This window comes from Mesoplodon mirus (genome assembly GCF_964341445.2).
Source record: "Mesoplodon mirus genome assembly, chromosome: 6".
NCBI lineage: Eukaryota > Metazoa > Chordata > Mammalia > Artiodactyla > Ziphiidae > Mesoplodon > Mesoplodon mirus.
In genome coordinates, this window is record NC_138982.1 from 46,515,455 (window position 1) to 46,539,501 (window position 24,047).

At 46.7% G+C, this 24,047-nt stretch overlaps 1 protein-coding gene across 1 annotated transcript; it reads right to left on the reverse strand.

The window, feature by feature from the left end:
• Positions 1-14,217: 14,217 nt before the first annotated feature.
• ABCF3 (ATP binding cassette subfamily F member 3) lies at positions 14,218-22,399 on the reverse strand. The gene is made up of 21 exons (XM_082624549.1): positions 22,312-22,399; positions 21,939-22,086; positions 21,719-21,798; positions 21,167-21,213; positions 20,904-21,001; positions 20,680-20,802; positions 20,248-20,514; positions 19,855-19,935; positions 19,707-19,766; positions 19,549-19,605; positions 19,414-19,436; positions 19,248-19,303; positions 18,931-19,131; positions 18,754-18,830; positions 16,414-16,458; positions 16,201-16,333; positions 15,516-15,604; positions 15,320-15,411; positions 15,000-15,132; positions 14,774-14,861; positions 14,218-14,684 (listed from the first exon to the last, which is right to left on the reverse strand). Exons 1-21 carry the CDS (start codon positions 22,382-22,384, stop codon positions 14,526-14,528), a joined length of 2,130 nt encoding a protein of 709 aa, XP_082480675.1. The 5' UTR covers positions 22,385-22,399; the 3' UTR covers positions 14,218-14,525.
• Between the last annotated feature and the right edge of the window lie 1,648 nt (positions 22,400-24,047).

Sequence of the window (24,047 nt, forward strand, 5' to 3'; positions counted from 1 at the left end):
AGGTTGTCTGGTTTTTTGCTTTTCTTTTTTTTTAATAGTAAGCTGTATGAGCTGTTTGTATATTTTGGAAATTAATCCCGTGTTGGTAGCATTGTTTGCAAATATTTTCTCCCAGTCTGTAGGATCACATGTTGTTTGTGTTTTGTTTGTGGTTTCCTTTATTGTGGTTTCCTTTATTGTGAAAAAGCTTTTAAGTTTGCCTCACTTGTTAATTTTTGTTTTTATTTCCATTACTCTAGGAGACAGAACCAAAAATATATTGCTGTGATTTATGTCAAAGAGTGTTCTGCCTATGTTTTCCTATAGGAATTTTATAGTATTTGGTCTTTAATCCATTTTGAGTTTATTTTTGTATATGGTGTTAGGAAATGTTCTAATTTCATTCTTTTGCAGGTAGCTGTCCAGTTTTCCCAGCACCACTTATTGAAGAGACTGTCTTTTCCCTATTGTATATTCTTGTCTCCTTTGTTGTAGATTAATTGATCATTAAGTGGGTGGGTTTATATCTGGGTTTTCTATCCTGTTCCGTTGATCTTGTGTCTGTTTTTTTGTGCCAGTATCATACTATCTTCATTAGTGTAGCTTTGTAGTATAGTCTGAAGTCAGAGAGCATGATTCCTCCAGCTCTGTTCTTCTTTCTCAAAATTGTTTTTGCTGTTTGGGGTCTTTTGTGTTTCCATACAAATTTAAAAAATTGTTTTTGTTCTAGTTCTGTGAAAAATGCCTTTGGTAGTTTGGTAGGGATTGCATTTAATCTGTAGATTGCCTTGGGTAGTATGGTCATTTTAACAATATTGATTCTTCCAATCCAAGGATACAATGTATCTTTCCATCTGTTTGTGTCCTCCTCAATTTCTTTCATCAGCATCTTGCAGTTTACAGAGTACAGGTCTTTTGCCTCCTTAGGTAGGTTTATTCCTAGGTATTTTATTCTTTTTGATGTGATCGTAAATGGGATTGTTTCCTTAATTTCTCTTTCTGATATTTTGTTGTTAGTGTATAGAAATGCAACAGATTTCTGACGCTGTGTTCTTCTGATTGCATCCTATTGGGTGGCACAAGATTTTGATTTTATATTACTGATGATGTTTCCCTTGATTACTTGATTAAAAGTGGTGTCTCTTAGGCTTCTCTACTGTAAAGTCACTCCTTTTCCCTTTATAATGAATAAATGTTTTGAGTGGAAACATTTTGAAAATATGTATCTCATTTCTCATCCAACTTTTAATTTATTCATGTATTTATGTATACCAGTATGGATTCATGGTTTTCTATTTTATTCAGGGATTACAGTCCGTACCTATCATTACTTATATTGATGCTAAACTCTCCCTAATTCATCCAATGGGAGCACTTCAAGCTGACTTTTGTGTCTTTTTCACATGTCCCAATCATTCTTTCAGTACTTCTCTGCTTTCAGGTACAAGATTTCCAGGCTCACCTTGCATCTTTTCTCCTGCAGTCCTAGAATCAGCTATTTCACTAGGGAGCCCTTGTACCTTATAGTGAAGAATGATATTTAGATGCTAGGATTTGGGCCCTGGGTGTGCTTATTGCCATTGGGGTAGAAGTGTCACTTCCCTAAGGCCCTATCAATAGCCAGAGGGACTTCCCTGGCTGTCCAGTGGTTAAGACTCCGTGCTCCCAATGCAGGGGGCATGGGTTCAATCCCTGGTCAGGGAACTAAGATCCAGCATGCTGCGTGGCATGGCCAAAAAATAAATAAAGAAAGAAAATAAAAAATAAAGACAAACTATTCTTAGTTTAAAAAAATAGGGACTTCTCTGGTGGTCCAGTGGTAAAGAATCCGCCTTGCAATACAGGGGACACAGATTCGATCCCTGGTCAGGGAACTAAGATCCGACATGCCACAGGGCAACTAAGCCCGCACACCACAGCTACTGAGCTCGCACGTCTCAACTAGAGCCCACGTGCTGCAAACCACAGAGCCCATGTGCTCTGGAACCCACGTGCCACAACTATAGAGCCCATGCGCCCTAAAGCCAGCGTGCCACAACTAGACAGGAGCCCGCGCGCTGCAATGAAAGACCCTGCATGCCTCAATGAAGATCCCACGTGCCACAACTAAGACCCCGCAGCCAAAAGTAAATTAAAAAATATATAAATAATAAATAAATAATCTTTAAAAAAACATAGCCAGAACTGGGACAGAGCTACACACACACTTAATTCTGTACTTATTTCTGTTGTTCATCTTTTTGTATTGAAAACCATGAGTCCACACTAATATCTCCAGTTTTAATCCAGCGTCTCAATGTTCATTTGTTTTCTCCCTTCCTATATTTTTTAAAGGATTTGTTTGTTTGTTTGTTTGTTTAGGCTGCGTCGGGTCTTAGTTGCTGCACGCAGAATCTTACTGAGGCATGTGGGATCTTTCATCGCACGGGCTCTTGGTTGTGGCACGCGGGCTTCTCACTAGTTGTGGCATACGGGTTTTCTCTTCTCTAGTTGTGGCGTGAGAGCTCCAGAGCGCGTATGCTCTGTACTTTGCAGCACATGGGCTTATGAGGCACTTGAGCTCGGTAGTTGTGGCACGTGGGCTTAGTTGCCCTGTGGCACGTGGGATCTTATTTCCCTGACTAGGGATCGAACCCACGTCCCCTGCATTGTAAGGTGGACTCTTTACCACTGGACCACCAGAGAAGCCCCTCCCTTCCTATATTTGTAATTTCCTTCTCCAGCTGTGAGAAAGAAACCTGGCTCCCATTTACCCGAATATATTTATTCACATGATCAGTCCCCCATTGCCACTGCCCTCTTACACATTCAGATACCCTTCTCACTCTACTTTGTCTCCAACACACTGTGTTGGGTTGCTGCCCCCTTCCCCGTCAGTGAGTGCCCTCCTCACCCCAACCTTGCCCAACACCCTGTCCTGGTCATCCCTTCCTCAGGAATGCCCCCCTCCCCCTGCTTGGGCTCTGAGTCTCCACACCAGGCTGCACTCCCATCCCCATTGTTGCAGGTACACCATCGTCACTCTGTTGGGTCTCTGGTACCTGCAGCAGGCCATTCCCATGCATGGATGTCCTCACTTCACTTGGGCTCTGACACCTCACGCTGGGCAACCTTCCTACACAGATGCCCTCCTCACCCTGATCAGGTTCTGACATCCTGCTCTGGGTCTCTGAGGGGGATCCCACCTTATTGTGGACAAGTACCTTGCTCTACCCCATCTAATGGCTTCAGGACTGAATTGTTCAGGGAGGGAAGGGAAGGAAAGAAGAAGACTTTTGTAAGTTTTAGAAGTTTAAGAGCACTTTTAGGGTGATGAAACTACTCTGAATGATACTATAATGATGAATACATGTCATTATACATTGTACAGAATGTACAACACCTAATGTAAACTGTGGACTTTGGTTGATAATGATGTGTCAGTATAGGTTCATCAGTTGTAAGCTTCCACTCTAGCGGGGGATACTGACAATAGGGGAGGCTATGCAAGTGTGGGGCAGGGGAATGTGGGAAATCTGTGTACCTTCCCCTCAGTTTTGCTGTGCACCTAAAACTGCTCTAAAAAATACAGTCTCTTTTAAAATGAGATAAGATTTTTACTTCTTGCAAGAAAATTGCATCTCTATGTTATGTTGATTTATGTAGTATAATAATGATTACTGAAAAATGACTGTATGAGTAACTTGACATTTTACACTACTAATTCTGTAAGAAAACCTTTTATAAACTGCAAACAAAATGAAGGGAAACCAAAAGCTAAACCTTATCCTGTCATAAATATTAAAATGATCACAAAAAGCAACCAAACATTATATTCCATATAATTCCATTATATTAGTATGTAACACTTATAAGTATTATCCTGGGGTGGGGATGGGAGGTGGCGGGTTCAGGGTGAGGAAGCAGGATTCACAGTGCAGGCAGAATATGGGGGTGTAGAGGAAATAAGGTAAACCAACATGACATGAAGGATAATTGCTGAAGCTGGGTAACACATTCATAGGGGTTCATTATTCTGTTTCTCTACTCTTGTACGTTTGCAAATTTCCATAATAAATAATTTAAAATATATATGCAATATAAAAATAATATATATCATCATTTAAAAAATTCGAGATCAAAGCTTTACAGTAGCAGCAGAAATGTACAATTAATATCTTCACCAGCAACCTGGTGACAGGGATGTCCAAACAAGTGCTCCACCATATTCTTTCTCCCAAAGGAGCTGCACCAGCTGTTCCAACCAAAAGACCAACACATATCATCAAATTGTACAAATATTCCTGTGGACTTACTGGGATACAGGCCCATAGGCCAATGGAGTGTAGTTATGGAGAAAAGAATGTTCCTTTTCAAAAAACTTGAGTTTCACTATTGTTTACCTGGCTCATTGCTGGCGCCTTGAAGGATTCCAAGATAAATCCCCTTTCCTGCAACTTGGATACAACAGATGCAAGGTGGAATGAGGCCAGCACTCCAAGGGGTTGGAAGCAAAGTGCTGTGGGAACCCAGAAGGAGAAAGGGGAGATTATTTCAGAATGAAAGGGTTTTGAGAAAGAAAGAAAGAAAGAGAGGAAGGAGGGAGGGAGAGAAGGAGGGAGGGAGGGAGGAAGGAAGGGAGAAAGGAAGGAAGGAAGGAAGGAAAAAAGGAAGGAAGGGAGTGAGAAAGAGAAAGAGAGAGAGAGAAAGAGAAAGAAAGGAGGGAGGAAGGGAGGGAGGGGGAAGGAAGGAAGGAAGTTACGTCGAGACAAACCATGCTGCTTCCTTTCTTCCTTTATCAGGAATTGCCCTAATTTCTGTTCACTTTCCTGACACTGTCTACCTTGATTTGTCACTGAAGGGTGTCCAAGCTAGATGAAACAGTGTGTTTTTTCTTGGGGCTGGAATGAAATAACTTGGGTTGGCAAGTGTGATTATTTAAGGTTGATCAGAAACTGTGATTAGTACCATATTACGTCTTTTTTAAAAAAAAATAAATTTATTTAGGCTGTGTTGGGTGTTCGTTGCTGCACACAGGCTTTCTCTAGTTGCGGCGAGCAGGAGCTACTCTTCATTGTGGTGCACAGGCTTCTCATTGTGGTGGCTTCTCCTGTTGCGGAGCACGGGCTCTAGGCACGCAGGCTTCAGTAGTTGTGGCACTCGGGCTCAGTAGTTGTGGCACATGGGCTTAGTTGCTCCATGGCATGTGGGATCTTCCTGGACCAGGGCTCGAACCCATGTCCCTTGCATTGGCAGGCGATTCTTAACCACTGCGCCACCAGGGAAGCCCCCATATTACGTCTTTGATTATATTTTAATGGGAAAATAATTATTTAATAAATTAGGTTTGTTTCATAGATAAAATCTTTCAAAACACAATGGTATGCTCTAGGTGGGCTGGTAGGTTGCTCAGACACAGCCCCCCTGGGCCACAGTACCTGCTGAGGTCACCCCAGCACAGAGGTGCTCCTCATCAGCTTAGATCCCAAACTTCAGCGTGGTCGGGTGTCTTGCTGTGCTAGACCGGGCAAGCTGAAGCTTTGGGCCTATCCCGACCTCAGGGCAAACCCCAGCGCAGAGACTCATGAGTTGGGTAGACCTAGGCAAGACTAGTTTAGTTTAGTTGTTCAAAAACATTTCTGCGTTTCCATTTACTCATAAAGTGCCGATTTTTAAAAAATTTTATTGGAGTATAGTTGATTTACAATGTTGTGTTAGTTTCAGGTGTACAGCAAAGTGATTCAGTTATACATACACGTATATCCACTCTTTTTTAGATTCTTTTCCCACATAAGCCACTACAGAATATTGAGTAGAGGTCCCTGTGCTATACAGTAGGTCCTTATTAGTTATTTGTTTTATATATAGTAGTGTGTATATGTCAATCCCAATCTTCCAGTATATCCCTACCTGCCCCCACACAAGGGATATTAGATGAATGTGTGGTCATCATGGTTGCTACCGTCCATCTGCTTTTTTTTTTCTTTTGAATTTTTATTTATTTTTTTATACAGCAGGTTTTTATTAGTTATCTATTCTATACATATTAGTGTATATGTCAATCCCAATCTCCCAATTCATCCCACCACCACCACTCCCGCCGCTTTCCCCCCTTGGTGTCTATACATTTGTTCTCTACATCTGTGTCTCTATTTCTGCCCTGCAAACCAGTTCATCTGTACCATTTTTCTGGGTTCCACATATATGCCTTAACATACGATATTCATTTTTCTCTGACTTACTTCACTCTGTATGACAGTCTCTAGATCCATCCACACCTCTACAAATGACCCAATTTCATTCCTTTTTATGGCTGAGTAATATTCCATTGTATATATGTATATAATCCATACCACATTATTTTGTTGTGAGGATAAAACAAGTTAACTCATATAAAATGATTAAAATAATGCTTGGAACATAGTGCCCAGTAAATCATTATCATTGTTGGATCAAGCCAAGTGTTTTTGTCTCCAACTGTTGAAACTTAGAAGAGACTGATGTATAAACCAGATGTCAGTTTATTATCATTAGAAACACAACCAACAGGGGGCCTGAAAATCCATTTTTACAGGTTAGTACATCCATTCTAGATGAGAACGGTCACACAAACCAAGTCACAAGCCAAAGAAATCAGATGAGGGTGGACTGGAATGGGGGAGTTAGTGGATGGAGCTCAGGGGCCTGTGGTGTCAAGCTCTGATGGACTAAGGCATCCAGTGCCTCTGAAGGGCAAGACGTGATAAAGGGACAAGCCACAAAATAGAGTCTGCTTCCTCTCAGGCAGGTCTGGGGACCCACTGACCAATTCTTTGTCCGTCCATTGCAGGATTCTGGCATTCTTGATTTGAATCACATTTCATGTGCTCTTCACATCACTTGTGTTCTTCTTTGGCTAAATAATATACACTCATCAACCTGATGGTTGTTAAATGTCCCCTCCTGACCCTGAAACACACATACACCAGCAAACTACAATTTACAAACTCTTGAATGACTTCTACATTTCAACCATTGTTTGTTGATTCTTACTAGTTTTACTCTAAGATAACTCTGCTCCCAACTTCTGGGTGTGCCATACCTGGGTGTGTTCTGACTGTAGAGTTCATGCAGGAGGTACAGTAAGAAACCTTTGGTGGTGAGAAGGTTCAGAATGACTATGCTCAAAGGTCTCTAGCACTAAAGAAAAACCTAGACTTCTACAATGATGGAGAGTCACCAACCTAGAACAAAGTATTGAGTGATGGAACAAACTGAGTATAGAACGTTCAGAAAGAACTAGAGGGGCATGTGTGTGTGTGTGTGTGTGTGTGTGTGTGTAGAAAAATCGAAAGAAAAAGTCTCTGCAGTGGGAGAAGAATCCAAGAAAGGGTCCCTTCTAGGCCCAAGGACACACAATAGGAGGTGTGGGTACCTGTCTTGTTGATTGAGGCACCATGACTAAACACAGTGGATTTCAGCCACAGGGCATTGTAAGCAATATCTCACTAAAAATCAATAAAGCAGTGAAGGTTGCAACAAATACTAATCATCATTATAATGGTTAACAATTATGGAGCCACTAGGAACCACATGAGAGTTTTGCTTATATCATCTGATTTAATATTCACCATAACCCTACAGTGTAAGGACCATTATCATTCTCATTTTATAGATAAGGAAACTGAGGCACTGAGAAGCTAATTTGCCAAGGTCACACAGTTATTAGATAACAGAATCCGGAATCAGATGCAATTCTGATTCCAGAGATGGCTCCCTAATTTACAAGTTTAAAACAAATTAAAATAGGCTCATAGTCCCCCTCATTCTGGGTTCAAAATATTTCCCTACAAGGACAGAAGGGCACATGACCCTGGGCATACTCACTGGCATGTGTGATATGAGAATGTCACCCATTGTATGAATAGCTGTGGAACGAAGTTCAGAATAGCCGATCTGGAAAGACGTGAGAAGGCTGGGGACCCAGATACTTTGGTTATTGCCCCATCTCTGCATGCACAGAGGTATCTGAACCTAAGCAAGACACTTAACATCTTTTAAAAAAAATTCCATTCTTTTTTAAATTTATTTTTTATACAGCAGGTTATTTTTTTCCCATAAATCTATTTATTTATTTTTGGCTGTGTTGGGTTTTCATTGCTGTGCTCAGGCTTTCTCTAGCTGCAGAGAGTGGGGGCTACTGTTTGTTGCAGTGTGCGGGCTTCTCATTGTTGTGGCTTCTCTTATTGCAGAGCACGGGCTCTAGGAGCGCATGCTTCTGTAGTTGTGGTACACGGGCTCAGTAGTTGTGGTTTGTGGGCTCTAGAGCTCAGGCTCAGTAGTTGTGGCGCACAGGCTTAGTTGCTCCGCAGCATGTAGGATCTTCCCGGGTCAGGGCTCAAACCCGCGTCCCCTGCATTGGCAGGCGGATTCTTAACCACTGCGCCACCAGGGAAGCCCTATACAGCAGGTTCTTATTACTTACCTATTTTATACATATTAGTGTATATATATCAATCCCAATCTCCCAATTCATCCCACCACCACCACCCCTTCCCCCTTGGTGTCCATACGTTTGTTCTCTACATCTGTGTCTTTTTATTTATTTATTTATTTATTTAATTTATTTATTTTTGGTAGCATTGGGTCTCCGTTGCTGCACATGGGCTTTCTCTAGCTGTGAGGAGTGGGGGGCTACTCTTCATTGCAGTGCACAGTCTTCTCACTGCAGTGGCTTCTCTTGTTGCGGAGCATGGGCTCTAGGCGTGCGGGCTTCAGTACTTGTGGCCCATGGGCTCAGTAGATGTGGCGCACGGGCTTAGTTGCTCCGCATGTGGGATCTTCCCAGACCAGGGCTCAAACCTGTGTCCCCTGCATTAGCAGGCAGATTCTTAACCACTGCACCACCAGGGAAGTCCCGTGTCTCTATTTCGGCCTTGCAAACCAGTTCATCTGTACCATTTTTCTAGATTCCACATATATGCGTTAATATACGATATTTTTCTCCTTCTGACTTGCTTCACTCCGTACGACAGTCTCTAGGTCCGTCCACGTCTCTACAAATGACCCAATTTTGTTCCTTTTTATGGCTAATATTCCATTGTGTATATGTAGCACATCTTCTTTATCCATTCGTCTGTTGATGGGCATTTAGGTTGCTTTCGTGACCTGGTTATTCTAAATAGTGCTGCAATGAACTTTGGCGTGCATGTGTCTTTTTGAATTATGGTTTTCTCTGGGTATATGCCCAGTAGTGGGATTGCTGGGTCATATGGTAATTCTATTTTTAGTTTTTTAAGGGACCTCCATACTGTTCTCCATAGTGGCTGTATCAATTTACATTCCCACCAACAGGGCAAGAAGGTTCCCTTTTCTCCACACCCTCTCCAGCATTTGTTGTTCGTAGATTTTCTAACGATGTCCATTCTAACCAGTGTGAGGTGATACCTCATTGTAGTTTTGATTTGCATTTCTCTAATAATTAGTGATATTGAGGTTTTCATGCGCCTCTTGGCCATCTGTGTGTCTTCTTTGGAGAAATGTCTATTTAGGTCTTCTGTCCATGTTTTGATTGGGTTGTTTGTTTTTTTAATATTGAGCTGCCTGAGCTGTTTATATATTTTGGAGGTTAATCCCTTGTCCGTTGATTCATTTGCAAATATTTTCTCCCATTCTGTGGGTCGTCTTTTCGTCTTGTTTATAGTTTCCTTTGCCGTGCAAAAGCTTTTAAGTTTCATTAGGTCCCATTTGTTTTTGTTTTTATTTCCATTACTCTAGGAGGTGGGTCAAAAAATATCTTGCTGTGACTTATGTTGGAGTGTTCTTCCTATGTTTTCCTCTAAGAGTTTTACAGAAGACACTTAACATCTTTCTGCTTCAAGCTCCTGTTCTATAAAGTGAGGATAACTCAGCAGGAGCCACGTAACACGAGATTATTGAGGAGACAAGACTGAAAGAGAACATTTGTGAAAGCATTTCTCAATGTTAAAAATGCTATAGCATGGGTTGATAAATATTTATTCTAATTTAGGATTTCAAAGGTTTCTCTATATACAGTACAGCAGAAATCCCTTCCAAACCATGCATTTATTTAACATAAAGAGAACCTAGAATTACCAACAGGGCATGGCCTATACATGTTATTAGAATGGGCTTTAATTGCACAGTGATTTCTAACTCAGCGGGTGCCAGGCAGAGTCTCACGCTGCATTCCTACATTCCTGCTTTCTGATGCTTGGGTCAGCAGATGAGGAGGACTATGGGGTGGCCCTCCTGGGGCCATCAACTTGATGATGGCCTGGAGTGCTTGTGTGTGTATGTGCGAGTCTGCATGTCTCCACAGGAGACTCCAGGCTGCTCTCCTATCACTTCTCCCATGAAATGACACCCTTTGGATCCACAGCACTTTACAGTGTACAAAAAATTTTATTCAGTTTACACAGGACCTTGTCTTATTTAATCCTTCCTCTTACCCAAGAAGCGGGCAAGACAAACTGTGTTATGCCCATTTTATGGATAACGATAATTTACTCAGGAGAGGTTGATTTGCCTAAGATGCCATCAGTGGTAGAGCTGGCTAATCCCAGTGCATGACTTTTCCACTATACCACAGGTATCAAATCATTTAATGAACTATTCACTGAGCACCTAGCGTGTGTCAGCCACTGTGCCAGGACCTACTCATCAGCTTGTTCTCCAGAGAGAAGCTTCTTCAAGTCCCCCACCTCCCACCCCCCACCCCATGCAATTAATGATGAGTTTTAAGTGACTGAATTAACACTCTCACTATTCAGCACATGGTGCTAGGAGCTGAGTGATAGGGCAGTGTGGCTACTCAGAGCTGTGCTCTAGAGCCAGACTGTCCTGAACCCCTCCAACTATGTCAACTCCGTTTCCTCATCTATAAAATGGGGATAATAATTGTGCCAGTTCGTAGGGTTGTGAGGGTTGACTTAGTGCAGGTAAAGCACTTACTACAGTGCCTACTACATAACAAGAGCCCCAAAACTATTAACTGTCATTATTTCCTTAACACTGTCACAAAAGAAAACAAGGAGACGTCTGAAAAAAAAAAAAACCTGGCCCCTTTAATCTGTCTCATGTCCCAAAGCTTTGCACCTCCACCTCCGCTGCCCTGACCCCATATCCTTAGGGCTGGGTTTCGGTCATGGCCTGCTTGTCTCCTGGCCTCTGTGCTTTCCTTCTCCAATGTCATTCCCTACTTTTTCTCAAATAATTTCCCCCAAATATTCACTTCTCAAGCATTTTTATTGAGCACCTCTTCATGTGCTAGGCACAGTAGTGGTTGCTGCGATGAGCTTTCGGGAATGAAGGACTTGCCGCACTAGCTGCTGAGCGCTGACTAACGGCCACAAGTCCTCAGCTGTCACCACTTAGGGGTAACTGCCTCAGCTGAAGGAAACTTCCTCTCCCAATGTCCTCACAGCTCCTTCTGGTGGCAGCCAGCATCCAGACTGTTCAACTCAGTGGAATAAGGCCGGACCCATTGCCTCAACTCAGAAGATCCCTGCCAGCTCCAGAATGTGGGGTTGACTGAGGCCTTCATTGGGCCTGCATCAATACTCAACTTCTCCCTCTGCTCAGTCTGGAGCACCTCCTCCCAGTAAACATACCAATCTCCTCTTCAAACTGCTTCCCAGGAAACCCAACCTGCGACAGGGACAGAAGATGAAAAGATGAGCAAGCCATGGCCTGGCCTTCAAGGATATCAAGGCAAAGTGGGAACTACAACCCTAATAAGGGCAAGCAGCTTACAGTGAGGGACACACAAAGTGCAGTGAAGCCCACCTGGAGGGGGGCGGGGTTGAGGGGAGTCCATCACTCCAGGTGGACCCTGTGGGATTTCCCAGACTCCGACATCCAGGCTGCACACCCAGGCCGCTGCCAAGCGGTGGTGCGCTGATGTTGATGTTGTTTGTGGTTTGCATCTGTGGGTGAGCCAGGCCCAGGCCTGGGGAGTGGCTCTTAGTAGGATGTTATGTTCTAAATGACGAACTAGACTGGGGCATGGCCAGTGAGGGTAAATAGCCCTTTCTCTACTCGGCTAAAATTTGCCTGGAAACCAGTGAGAACTTACCTAAATGTTGTCTACATCTGACGAACCTCAAGATGGCAATTCCACATTGACATAAACAGTTCTCTGACTGGCACCTTCAAGTGCCTTGTAGACTTGTACGGAGGAACCCATGACCCTTCTGCACCCCTGCACTCTGCCTCCCACAGGGGACCAGCCAGGTTGCCTGAGAAGGTGCTGGTGAGTGTGGTAAGGCCAGCAGAAGCAGGGACGGCAGGATTTCAATGAAGACCCTGCAGACAGGCCTTTTAACCGGGCCAGCTCCTGACTGGCTTTAAGGCTCCAGTAGAAGAAACAGCTTCCCAGTGGCTGGGGTTGGACAGGCTCTCCATAGTGTGGAAAGGGTAGCTTCCCCCACTGTGTCAGATTCCTCCCTTCTCTCTGCCCTGTGTTTTCTGGAGTGGACATGGCTGACACTGTCTTCATTTTCTACCCATCAGGACAACCAACTTCTCCCAACTCCCCACCTCTAATCCCCCAAACTTCACCTTACACTTACTGTAGGGTCTTTCTCAACTGCTGCCAATTCATTCATCCCAACTTTCTAAGGCCTGCAGTAGGCCTGTGTTGTCATATAGACAGGCTCTTACATAATGGAATCATAAAATTGGGAGGCAGCTTAGAGGCCATAAGAGCCTTCTCTAGAGAGCAGTGGGGCTGAACAGTCCTAGAGGCCAGGAACTATCAGAAGGCAGCCTGAACTATTAAGAAAGTTTTTCCTTCTTTTGAGCCCAAACTTGCCTACCTCTGGAGTCATTCAGAAAAAATTTACTACTTTTTCATATGATGGTCCTCCAAATCATAGACTGGTCACAGAGGAATCCATTTCAGTGCTTCTGTAGGTGCCGAGGAGGTGTTCAAAAAGGCCAACTTGTTGTGGCTACCCAGCTAATATAGGTGACCCCTTCTACTACCAGTAATAGAGCTGGGATTTGATCATAGATTCAACTCCAGTGCTCTTCATACACAAAGCCACCTCCAAAGAAGCAGATTCTGCCACAAACCTTCAGCAGCGCTTCCAGGGACTCTTATAATAAAAGAATTGGAAGAACTCAGACAGGGACCACAAGCTGGTAAGGGGTGAAAGGGCTGAGAGTCTGGCAAACAGGCAGGCACAGACCCTACACCAGCTAGCCCCAACTGGCCCATCTGCAAATCTGAGGTTGGAAGAGAGTGATGGGGCCTGTGAGAAGGCTCTCAGAACTGTGAGGGTGCACACGGCCACAGATGCGCCTGGAAGAACACCTGCTGAGGACTCCTGAGAGGAAAGCTGAGGAGGCAGGAAGATTAGTGACCCTTCTGCTGGCTTCACAGTCCATCAGTGCAGAGCCTTCCTGGCTTTATTCTCCTTTCCCCCTGAACAGGTGTCTCCTCCCTGGCTACCTATACCACCATACCCTCAGCAGCTGGGCTAAGATTCCTTGGTTGAGCTTTGTGACAATTCTCCATGAAGCCAACAAGTTCCTTCTGTTGACGCTGGTTTCTCCACTGTCTTTAGGAGCAAAGCAATGTCTCTATTTTAGTGTCTTCTGCACAATTACATATAGCAGCTGCGTACCCAGGAAACAGTATTTATAAATCACACTACTGTTAAACAACTCCCCTCCCCATTTAAATACTGGTTAATTTGAAACCAAAGGGTTCTCTTTCTTCACCTCAGACCCCATTCCCAATTCCCTACTTCCCAGGCCCCTCCTACATGGTTAGGGGAAAAATAAAGAACATGAAACCACCCAAGCAAAATGGGGACAAAGACAGTTTCTCAGTTTCTCTTTGGCCCTGAAGGGTCCAGATCAAAGAAGGGTGAGCCTGGGCCAGAGACCACTGGAGAAAGCAGTTGGCAAACCATGTTTGAGGCCAGGTTACAGACTCAGTTTACTCTCTCCAGCAGTGGGGCTGAGACAGCAGGACCCAGACCCCTTCCGCTGAGGCTGAGCCCGGACCAAAGGGAACAGCACCGCAGTGATGTAATACGCCACCCTTCATCACTAGCGCGGTCCACTGCAAGGCCGACCCCCAGCGGCTTCACTGACATCTCTGCCCAGGGGCAACACTGATACTGCCATGGCCTCCTCCACATGACCGATACAAATGCCACAGGAAAATGCCAAATCAGAGAGCCTACACTCCTTAACCGTGGGCAAACACTGTAGCCCCGTGCCAGGGAGCAGCAGAGGAGAGGCGAGGAAGATGCAGGGAGATTTAATTTACATGTGGCCACTCAGAGCCCAGTCGCAGCTGGGGCAGTGGGGGAGAACCTAAAATCCCAGAGGGCACCCCCACTCCCTTCCTCTTGGAAGACCAGTCCTCAAAGACCCTTAGGTGGGGCTCCCTGGGTTGCGCAAGAGGACGCTCCAATCAAAAGGAGAGATTTAGGAATAAGGCTGTCCCCAAAGTCGGGGGAAGTCCATGGCCGGAGATGGTTGCCTATGTGGTGGCCCAGGGGTCTGAGAGACCAGTCCATGTCCTGGGCACAGTCCTCAGCTTGGTGGCCCTAGAGGAAGCCCTCACGGCGGAACTGTTCCTGGAGAAGAGCTCGGTACTGGTCAAATCCCCCCTCGACCCGGGTGACGCCGCCTCCTTCACACACCCACAGCTCTCGGCACACCAGCCGGATGAAGCGTTCATCGTGGGACACCAGAATCACACCACCCTGAAAGACAGGAGACCAAGGAGCACTCAGGGGGCCCCTAAGGGGTGCTGAGGCCTGGGAAGGAGTGGGCAGTGTGAAGGCACACTCACCCTGAAGTTGTTGAGAGCGCGGCCCAGAGCCTCAATGGTCTCCATATCCAGGTGGTTTGTGGGTTCATCCAGGATGTAGAAGTTGGGGCTGGAAGGCAGAATCCAGGAAGGTGGGAAGTTACGGGGGCTGGGAGAAAAGGAACTCTGATACGAAGGCAAGACAATCATTTTCCATTAGGAAAGAGTGGGAAAGGGGAGGGCAAAGCTCTTGAAAAGGAGGCCTCACCAGGGCATGGTCATCTGAGCAAAGGCCACCCGGCTCTTCTGGCCCCCAGACAAGCTGGCAACAGGGCGCACGGCCAGTTCTCCAGAGATGCCATACCGACCCAGCTGGTGACGGTATTCCTCCTCAGGCCGTCCTGGAACAGGCCCCACCCCATCGTGTGAGTTCTCGGCCCAACTCCCTCCCTTCACATTCCCCCCAGCCCCACCCCCAAAGTACATGTCCTCACACCCAGAGTCGGGGAGCTGCTCAGCAACCCCAGGTAGGCCTAGCTGTAGGCGTCAGGCCCAGCCCTCCTTCCCCAACTTAAATCCCTGACACACCAGGGAACTTGTGTGCCAGCAGTTCCACAGCACTGACATTCAGGTCCAGCTGCTCCACATGGTGCTGGCTGAAATAGCCAATCTTCAGATTCCTGCAGGCAGACGGAAAGGTGGAGAGAGGGGATGGAGGGCAATGGCCATAAAAGAGTGTAGCTACAGCACAGGAGGGTTTGGAGAGCGGTGATGTGGGCCCTACCTGTGAGCATGTCTGATGCCCTGAACAGGTGCCAGATCCCCCATAAGGAGCTTCAACATGGTAGACTTCCCAGCCCCATTCTCCCCAACCTGTAAGAAGTAACAAGAGAATGTAAAGAGCATCCTTGTGTGGGATACAGAAGTGGAGGAGATGAGAATGGGTCTCAGCTAGTCCCAGGGACTCCAAGAACTAAAGAAATATTTTTAAGGAACTATAGAAAAAAATGAAGGAAGATATAAAAGGGACCAATACCTAAGTACCTACTAAGTGCAAGGGAATTAATTCTCCCAATAACCAAGTGAGTTAGACATTATCTCCATTTTAAGGATGAGGAGACTGCTTAGTAACCAAGCTAGGAAATGGCAGAGTTAGGATCTGAAGTCTGACCCTGAAGCCCATGCTCTCTCCTCTATGTTCCACAGTTTGAGGAAACTCAGAGCTGAGACCAGTAAGACAAAGTACTGCTCTAAGTATTTATAAAATACCACATGCCAGGCTCTCCATCTATGCCACAGAGAGGCCCTGTGAGGCTGGAGGAGGGGCCAGTACAAGTATAGCAAAGTCCTCAGCCCAGGCGCTGACTCCTACTCCTGGGGACCTTCTCCCCCATGTGGCCAATCCACACCACATACAGGGGTGGGAGAGTCCAGTCCCAGCTCACAAAACAGAGAAACAGCAACCATACCACACAGATGCGGGATTCAAGATCAGCAGAGACGGAGAGACAGCTGAAGATGACATGCTTTGGGTCGTAGTAGAAATCCACCTCATCTAGCTGCAGAATTGGTGGTGAGAATTTCTCAAACCCATCGGGGAACCTGCAAGAGGTGGGGGTGAGGAGCGCGAGGGCAGCCAGAAACAAGAGCTTCCCCACTTGCCCCTCTGGCCCAGCACTCACTTCATCACTACCTCCAACTCCTTGTCCACGGGTTTCAGCTCCGGTCTGAGGAGAGAGGAGACAGACTAAATTTACGACTTTAAAAAATAAATTTGTTTTTATCACACAAGTAATATATATGCCGGAAAAATAGGATTCTTTTTTTGGTAGTTCTTTTGTCTTCCCTGTTAATATACTGTGACGTATGTTTCAAGGTCACAAAATCCTAAGCCTTATGATTTTAAGCTCCCCTACCACCAGCACATCCAGAAATGTTGCTTCAAGATTAAATCTCCAATGCTCTCCTGGGTACGTATCCGAAAAAAATGAAAACACTAATTCAAAAAGATACATGCACCCCAATGTTCACAGCAGTATTGTTTACAACAGTCAAGATACAGAAGCAACCTTAGTGTCTGTACATCCACAGATGAATGGATACACACACACACACACACATATAATGGAAAACGACTCAGCCACAAAAAAAAGAATAAAATTTTGCCATCTGTAACAACATGGATGGACTTGAAGAATATTATACTAAATTAAATAAGGCAGAGAAAAAAATACTGTATGATATCACTTATAGGTGGAATCTAAAAAATAAAGCTAGTGAATATAACAAAAAAGAAACAAGACTCACAGATAGAGAACAAACTAGTGGTTACCAGTGGGGAGAGGAAAGGGGTGGAGGAGCAAGATTGGGGTAGGGGATTAAGAGATATAAACTACTATGTATAAATTAAATCAGTTACAAGGATATATTACACAACACAGAGAATACCACCGATATTTTACAATAACTATAAATGAAATGTAACCTTTAAATATTGTGAATCACTATGCTGTACAAGTGAAACTTATATAATACTGCATATCAACTGTACCTCAATTAAAAAAACCTCCGCGGCTTCCCTGGTGGCACAGTGGTTGAGAGTCTGCCTGCCAATGCAGGGGACACGGGTTCGAGACCTGGTCTGGGAGGATCCCACATGCCGCAGAGCAAGTGAGCCCGTGCGCCACAACTACTGAGCCTGTGCGTCCGGAGCCTGTGCTCCACAACAAGAGAGGCCGCGATAGTGAGAGGCCCGCGCACCGCGATGAAGAGTGGCCCCCGCTCGCCCCAACTAGGGAAAGCCCTCGCACAGAAACGAAGACCCAACACAGCCAAAAATAAATTAAAAACAAAAACAAACAAACAAAAAACCCTCCAATGCTCAACACCATTAGTCATTAAGGAAATAAATCAAGATCACAATGAGATATCACTTCACACCCACTAGGATGGCTAAAATTCGAAAGACAGATAGTAAGTGTTGGCAAGAAGGCAGAGAAACTGGAACCCTCATACACTGCTGGTAGGAATGTAAAATGGTGCAGCTGCTTTTAAAAACAGTTTGGAGGGCTTCCTTGGTGGCACAGTGGTTAAGAATCCGCCTGCCAATGCAGGGGACACAGGTTCGAGCCCTGGTCCAGGTAGATCCCATATGCTGTGGAGCAACTAAGCCCATGCGCCAACTACTGAGCATGCGCTCTAGAGCCCACGAGCCACAACTACTGAGCCCACGTGCCACAACTACTGAAGCCTGCGCACCTAGAGCCTGTGCTCTGCAACAAGAGAAGCCACCCCAATGAGAAGCCTGCGCACCGCAACGAAGAGTAGCCCCTGCTCGCCGCAACTAGAGAAAGCCCACATGCAGCAACGAAGACCCAACGGAGCCAAAAATAAAAATAAATAAATAAATAAATAAATAAAAATAAAATAAAAACAGTTTGGCAGTTCCTCAAAAATTTAAACATAGAATTACCATGTAACCCAGCAATTCCATTCCTAGGAATGTACCCAAGAGAATAGAAAACACATGTCTACACAAAAATTTGTACACAAATGTTCATAGCAGCATTATTCACAAGAGCCAAAAAGGGGAAATAATCCAAATGTCTACCACCTGATGAGTCAACAAACAAAATGTGGACTATCCATACAACAGAATATTATCTGGTCATAAAGAGGAGTGAAGCACTAATCCATGCTCCAACACAATGAACCTCGAAAACATTATGTTAAGCAAAAAAAGCCAGACACAAAAGGTCACATGTACAATTCCATCTATACGAAATGTCCAGAATTAGCAAATATATACAGACAAAAAGTAGACTGATAGTTGCCTAGGCCTGGGGGCAAGATTAACTCTCCAAGAGCAGTAACAGAATACTCTGCCTTCCTGCAGGGGAGGAAATTAAAGTTGGTTTGTAGAAAAGGGGAGACCTAAAATGGGAGGGCAAGGGGTGGCCTACAAAATGAGGGAAGAAAATAAGAGACATGAGTCAAAGCCTGGTCAGAGACACTGTACTCACAGCTTCTCCAGCATCTTGAGTTTACTCTGCACTTGAGAGGCTCTGTTGGCATTGTAGCGAAACCGGTCAATGAAAACCTGCAGGTGGATGAGTTCAGGTACTGTTCAGCTCCCTCACTCCCCACAACTCTAATACCCATGGGATGGGGCAGGTCCCCAGCCCTGCCTGCTCCCACACCTGGATATGCTGGCGATATTGCTGCTGGGCCTCATATTCACGCTGCTGATTGAGCAGCCGCTCCTGTTTGCTCTTGATGAAGGTCTCAAAGTCTCCCCGGTAACCATCCAGCCGCTGGCTGTGCAGGTGGATGATGTCTGTGGCTATGGCATTCAGGAAGTTGCGGTCGTGGGAGACGACCAGGATTGTGGAGGGCCACGTCTGAGGGGGGGTTACAGGATGGCAGACCCAGTTTGGGAGGGCAGTCAGCTCCCAGACCCCAACGGTCTTGGAGGCAGACCTTTCCCAGACTTACTCCAGAACCTGTAGGCACTCACCTGCAGGTAATTCTCCAGCCACAGGATGGCCCTTACATCCAGCATGTTTGTGGGTTCTGGAAAAGTGGAGGAGGACACGTTTGGGATGGAAAGGTTAGAGAACTGGGAACTTGGATGATGGCATGCTTTTGCACCCCAAAGTCAGGGTGCCCCATTTCAAACTCACCATCTAACAGCAGCAGATCTGGCCTGTGGAAAAGAAGAATGCAAGGCTTGAGGTTTTAGGCCAGCAACTTGTTGCCAACCCCCAAGAGCCAAGCCCATTCTCCACAGTATCCATACACAGGCCGAGGAGACTCACCTAGCAAACAGAGCCCGGGCGAGGGCCAGTCTCATCCTCCAGCCACCTGAGAACTCCCTAAAGAGAGACAGAGCTGCATCACGAGGGCGAGGGTTCGCGAGAACAGGCAGAGGCAGGGCCAACAGTGTTCAGAGCCAAGAAGGGTCAGGGCCACTCACCGGGTGGGCTGCTGCTGCATTTTGGGGGTAAAGCCAAGCCCAGCAAGAATGACTGATGCTCTAGGAGTGAAGAAGTTAAAGAACCTGGTTGGAACAGGTAACAGAAGGGAAAGATGAAATCTGAAGAAAGGAAGGGAATTTTCAATACCTGGCAGGTGCTTTGTCGGCCTCAATCTCCTCCAACTTGGCATAGATTTCTGCCAGCTGTGCAGCTTCTGAGCCCTCGGCCCTAGGAATGTGGGAAGAGCAATCAGCCTGAGTGGGCGCAGTCTACTAGTATATCCTGCACCCCAGGACAGTTGCAAAGCAGGCCACTGGCTGCCTTGTTGCCGGGACAGGAACAGAGCACAGGAAGGACTTGCTTACGGCGGTGAGGGCGATGGGCACTGTGCCAGGAACAAGGGATTTACAGCCCCACAGAGCCAAGTTCTAAGCTCTGCTGCCTACTAGGATGGGCACGCGAATTGTGGATTGTGCCAGCACGGCAGGCGCTCTGTGAAGCACAGCTGCTGCTGGTCAATCCCTCGCCAGGAGCCCTCACCTGCCAGCAGCAATCTGGGCGCTGAGCTCCCGCTCCCGACGCAGGAGATCTTCTCGCACAGTATCGCTCTCCAGCACACTCTGCAGGGCAGGGGTGTCGTCTCCAGCAACCTCCTGCTCCACGTGCAGCAGGGAAATGTGGGCTGGAACCCGCAGGCTCCGGGTGGCCAGCATCTTCAGCAGCGTTGTCTTCCCTAGTCCATTCCGACCCACCAGCCCGTAGCGGCGGCCCCATGCCAGGTTCACATCTGCTCCAGCCAGCAGTACCCTGCAGAGGTGGTAGGAAGGAGACAAAGGGTGCTCTAGAGGTAGCTGCACAGCAAGTTTAACAATAGAAACCTAACTATTTTCAGCCCCATTTCACCTCTCCTAATTCTCCTTTAACTGGAAAAAGAAAAATGTCACCCCCACTCCCCCACTGCCACTCCCTCACCTATCGCCAAAAGACACATCAAAGTTCTCAATTCGCACATCGTAGGATTTGTTCTTGCCAGATGATTCCAACCGACTCTCCTTTCTGCTGCCTGCCTGGCTGGCTGATGCCTCTTCCAAAACTCTTTTAAAGGGAGAAATGGATGGCTTTTAGCACTCCCAAGCACCCTTCCATCCCAATAGGGACTGCTCTCCTCTCTTCTCAGCCCTTCTCACTAAACTCACAGAGGGCTGCTGGTCTTGAGTGTGTCCTTCTCTGAGCGCTTCTCCTGCTTTGCCTTCAGTCGAGCCTCAGCTTTCTCTAGCTTCTTTGCATTCACTGTCTAAGGGTCCAAACACAACCATTTCATCCTAGGGTGTAGGCTCGGAGACTCAGGAAAAGACAAACAGAAATCCCCCAGAAAGATCCTCCAATATTTAGAGACAATCAACTCCCACTCCCCCCATAGATACAGCCCTCTCCTTTTCTTCCTCCTCCCCCTCCTCACCGAGGACTGTTCCCTCTTTAGCAGGCCTGGAAGTTTGGTGCCACAGTCTGTAAGCGATAAGAAAAGCTGTCACCTTCTCCCTAAGGGAAGGGAAACTAACATTTTGAGTAACTAACACAAACTAAACACAGACACATACATTTAAAGGAAAGCCTTACAAATTCTGGAGATAGGTATCATCCACCCGATACTTAAAAACAAAACAAAAACTCAATTCACAGATTAAGGATACAGAGACTAGGAGCAGACAGGCAACTCTTACAAGATCATGCAGTTGGTTAGTAAGTCGCAAAATTGGGGAGTGAACCCAAGACTGTCCAGCTGCAAGGCCCATATGCTTCCTACCACACCCAAGAGCTTAGAGAACTCTCCAATTCTAATCCCTTTATTAATGGGCTCATCTGCCCTCAGTAAAGACATCAACTAGCTCCTACAAACTTGTTCTGTGGAACAGAGGTACCAAGAGTCCCGAGCTCCAGGGGGCAGGTGGCTAGGGGGTGGAGGCCAAGAAAAGGACACAGGGCAGCTAGTTCAATCTTCCCTCACTCTCACCGTAGTTCTCTGTTATCTTTGACAACTGGATGGGGGCGTCTAGTAGCACCTGGCTGTTTCCCTGGGTCTGTGGCTCCGTCCTTGAGGGTAGGGATAGAAAGCAAAGAGTTAGAAGTGGAGGAGAAAGCTCTGTGGCCGTCAGACCTTCCTCCCTCACGTCTCCTCTCCTGACCGTCCGCCCTCCCATCTCCCCCACGAATACCCCTGCCCTGGCACGTACAGGCGCAGAGTGTTGTACATGCGCTGGCACACGGCCCTGATGCCCGCGTCATCCTTGCTGTCCCCGGACACCTCTTGCAACAGTTCCCCTACAGCTTCCACCAGGTCATCCACAGACTCGAAGTCCGCACTGCCGCTGTGCAAGACGCCTAGGGCGGGCGTGGCAAGACGAGGAAAATACCAGGTAGGGTGGACATACAAGCAGTTTTAATTCCCGTACCGCGGCCCCAGTCCGGGCTCCAGAACCAACTGGCCCGCGGGACAAGAGGTCACGCAGAGAGGCCTAGCAGCGGTCCCCGACACTGCCCTCCCTTAACACTCCCCCTCTGACTACCACTTCGGCACCCCCAGCGCGTTGATTCGGTTCGGCTCACCCGTCACGTAGTCGAAGACCTGTCCGTCAATTTCAGGGAACTCGCTCCGCAGGATTTCAGCGCAAGTCGCCATGTTCCAGTCGGATCCCGTCCGCGCAGTCGCCGTGAGACCTCGGCCAAGGCCCGCCCCCTGCCCGTCCCCGAAATCTCGCCCTTCCTTCCAAAGCGCATGCGAAACGGTGGCGTAAGAAAGGCGCGGAGTGCGCAGAACCCCGTGGGCGGGGTGAACGGAGCTGGGTGAACGGAGCTGGAGGAACGGTGTGCAAACGCCGCTTAGAGTCTACGCTGAGCCACACTCTCTGCGCTTGCGTAACCCTTTGCACTAAAAAATTAGCCACACGTGCGGTTCTCGCTGCCTTCTGGGAGGTGGAGATCCTCCCGGCGGCGGGGGCGGGGTGCAGGGAAGCTAGCGGTTTATCTGGGAACCTCCCGAGAAGGGCGGTTGATAAAGCACTTCGGCCTTGGTAGATTCTGTACGCTCCCTTGAGGCGCGTCAGCCGCTGCGCGCCTGTCCGGGTCCATTTTGGAGCTCGCCGAGAGCTTTGCTGACTCACGCTGGTCCCTGAGCTCTTAGAAGCCCCTGGCGCCGTTCTGTGCAGCCGCGGGTTTTGTTCCGGTTCTCTGGCCCTACGGGTTGCTTGTCTTGGTCAGGTAGCCAGCCCGCCCGCGACCTGCACTCAGTCCTCTCACACTTGACAGCTCAGATGACTTCAGCGAATTACGTCCTCCCAGCACCCCCGGGCACTGCCTTACTGACCGCCACGGGTCAAGAAAACCAGATCGACAAGGTCTGTGTAAACTCACTACTATTTATTCCCTACCTACAGCCAAAGGAGACTTCTTCGTACCCTGATGATGCTACTGCTTCACATTTAATGTGAATATTCTTCCAACTGGGCTCTAAAATTGTCACCTAAAGTCACAACGTTATCCATCCTTTTGGCACTGTGAGGAATCAATCCTGTTATTTCCATTTTATATGAAACACAGGGAAAGTAATTGTGACGGGGAAACTACAGAACTATTTGGTTTCTTCAACACTGCAAGAGCTAAGGGAGAACCTGTGATTTTTAAGATTTAAGAAGCACTCACCAATCACAACGGACCTTGTTTGGATCCAGATGTAAATTGTGAAACTTTTTGTAGGACACTTGGATTAAGCACGAACACAGATTGGATGTGATATTAAGGAGATGACAAGTTGAACCACCATGATGCGACATGGGGGTTCATTATATATTTTCTCTTAATAGATGTTTTAGGTTTAAAAAGGTTGAGACCAAGCAAGGGAAAACCAGTGATGGCAAATCTTTATCTGCTCCAACACATCAGCAGAATATGAAGCACTCCCCTCAGGGACTCGCTCACCACACAATTCCATGGAGAGGGGGAGGCACTGAGGGAGGAATTTTCTAAGAGGCCTGGGAAGAGTCATTTTTCCTTTTTACAACCCACCCACTGAGGTCTGTGAAGCCTGAGTAACTGCGAGGAGGATGGAATTAGGTCAGTTTCTAAGGATGGCTGGAAAGACCAAATGTAAACCTTGCTTAATGTCTGCTAATTAGAAAAATACCTGCCTAAAGCTGAGAATGATTTTAAGGAAAGAATCTCTACCCTCAGGGAACCGGGGCCAGGTGGGGCTGCTTGTCCTTGAGGCTATTTTCTCAGAGGAGATGGGAGACCTGGGGCTAACACCTGTCAGGGGCTTAGATGGCCCTGAGGGACGTAACAATTGA

What these genes read in the sequence shown, in the direction of transcription:
- ABCF3 (XM_082624549.1), bottom strand. Translation starts at nt 22,384, where the DNA reads ATGGCGACTTGCGCTGAAATCCTGCGGAGCGAGTTCCCTGAAATTGAC. An exon ending in AAAGATAACAGAGAACTACG is followed by an intron (nt 21,214 to 21,718) that starts GTGAGAGTGAGG and finishes TATCGCTTACAG; the next exon opens with ACTGTGGCACCAAACTTCCA. An exon ending in TAAAGAGGGAACAGTCCTCG is followed by an intron (nt 21,002 to 21,166) that starts GTGAGGAGGGGG and finishes TTGGACCCTTAG; the next exon opens with ACAGTGAATGCAAAGAAGCT.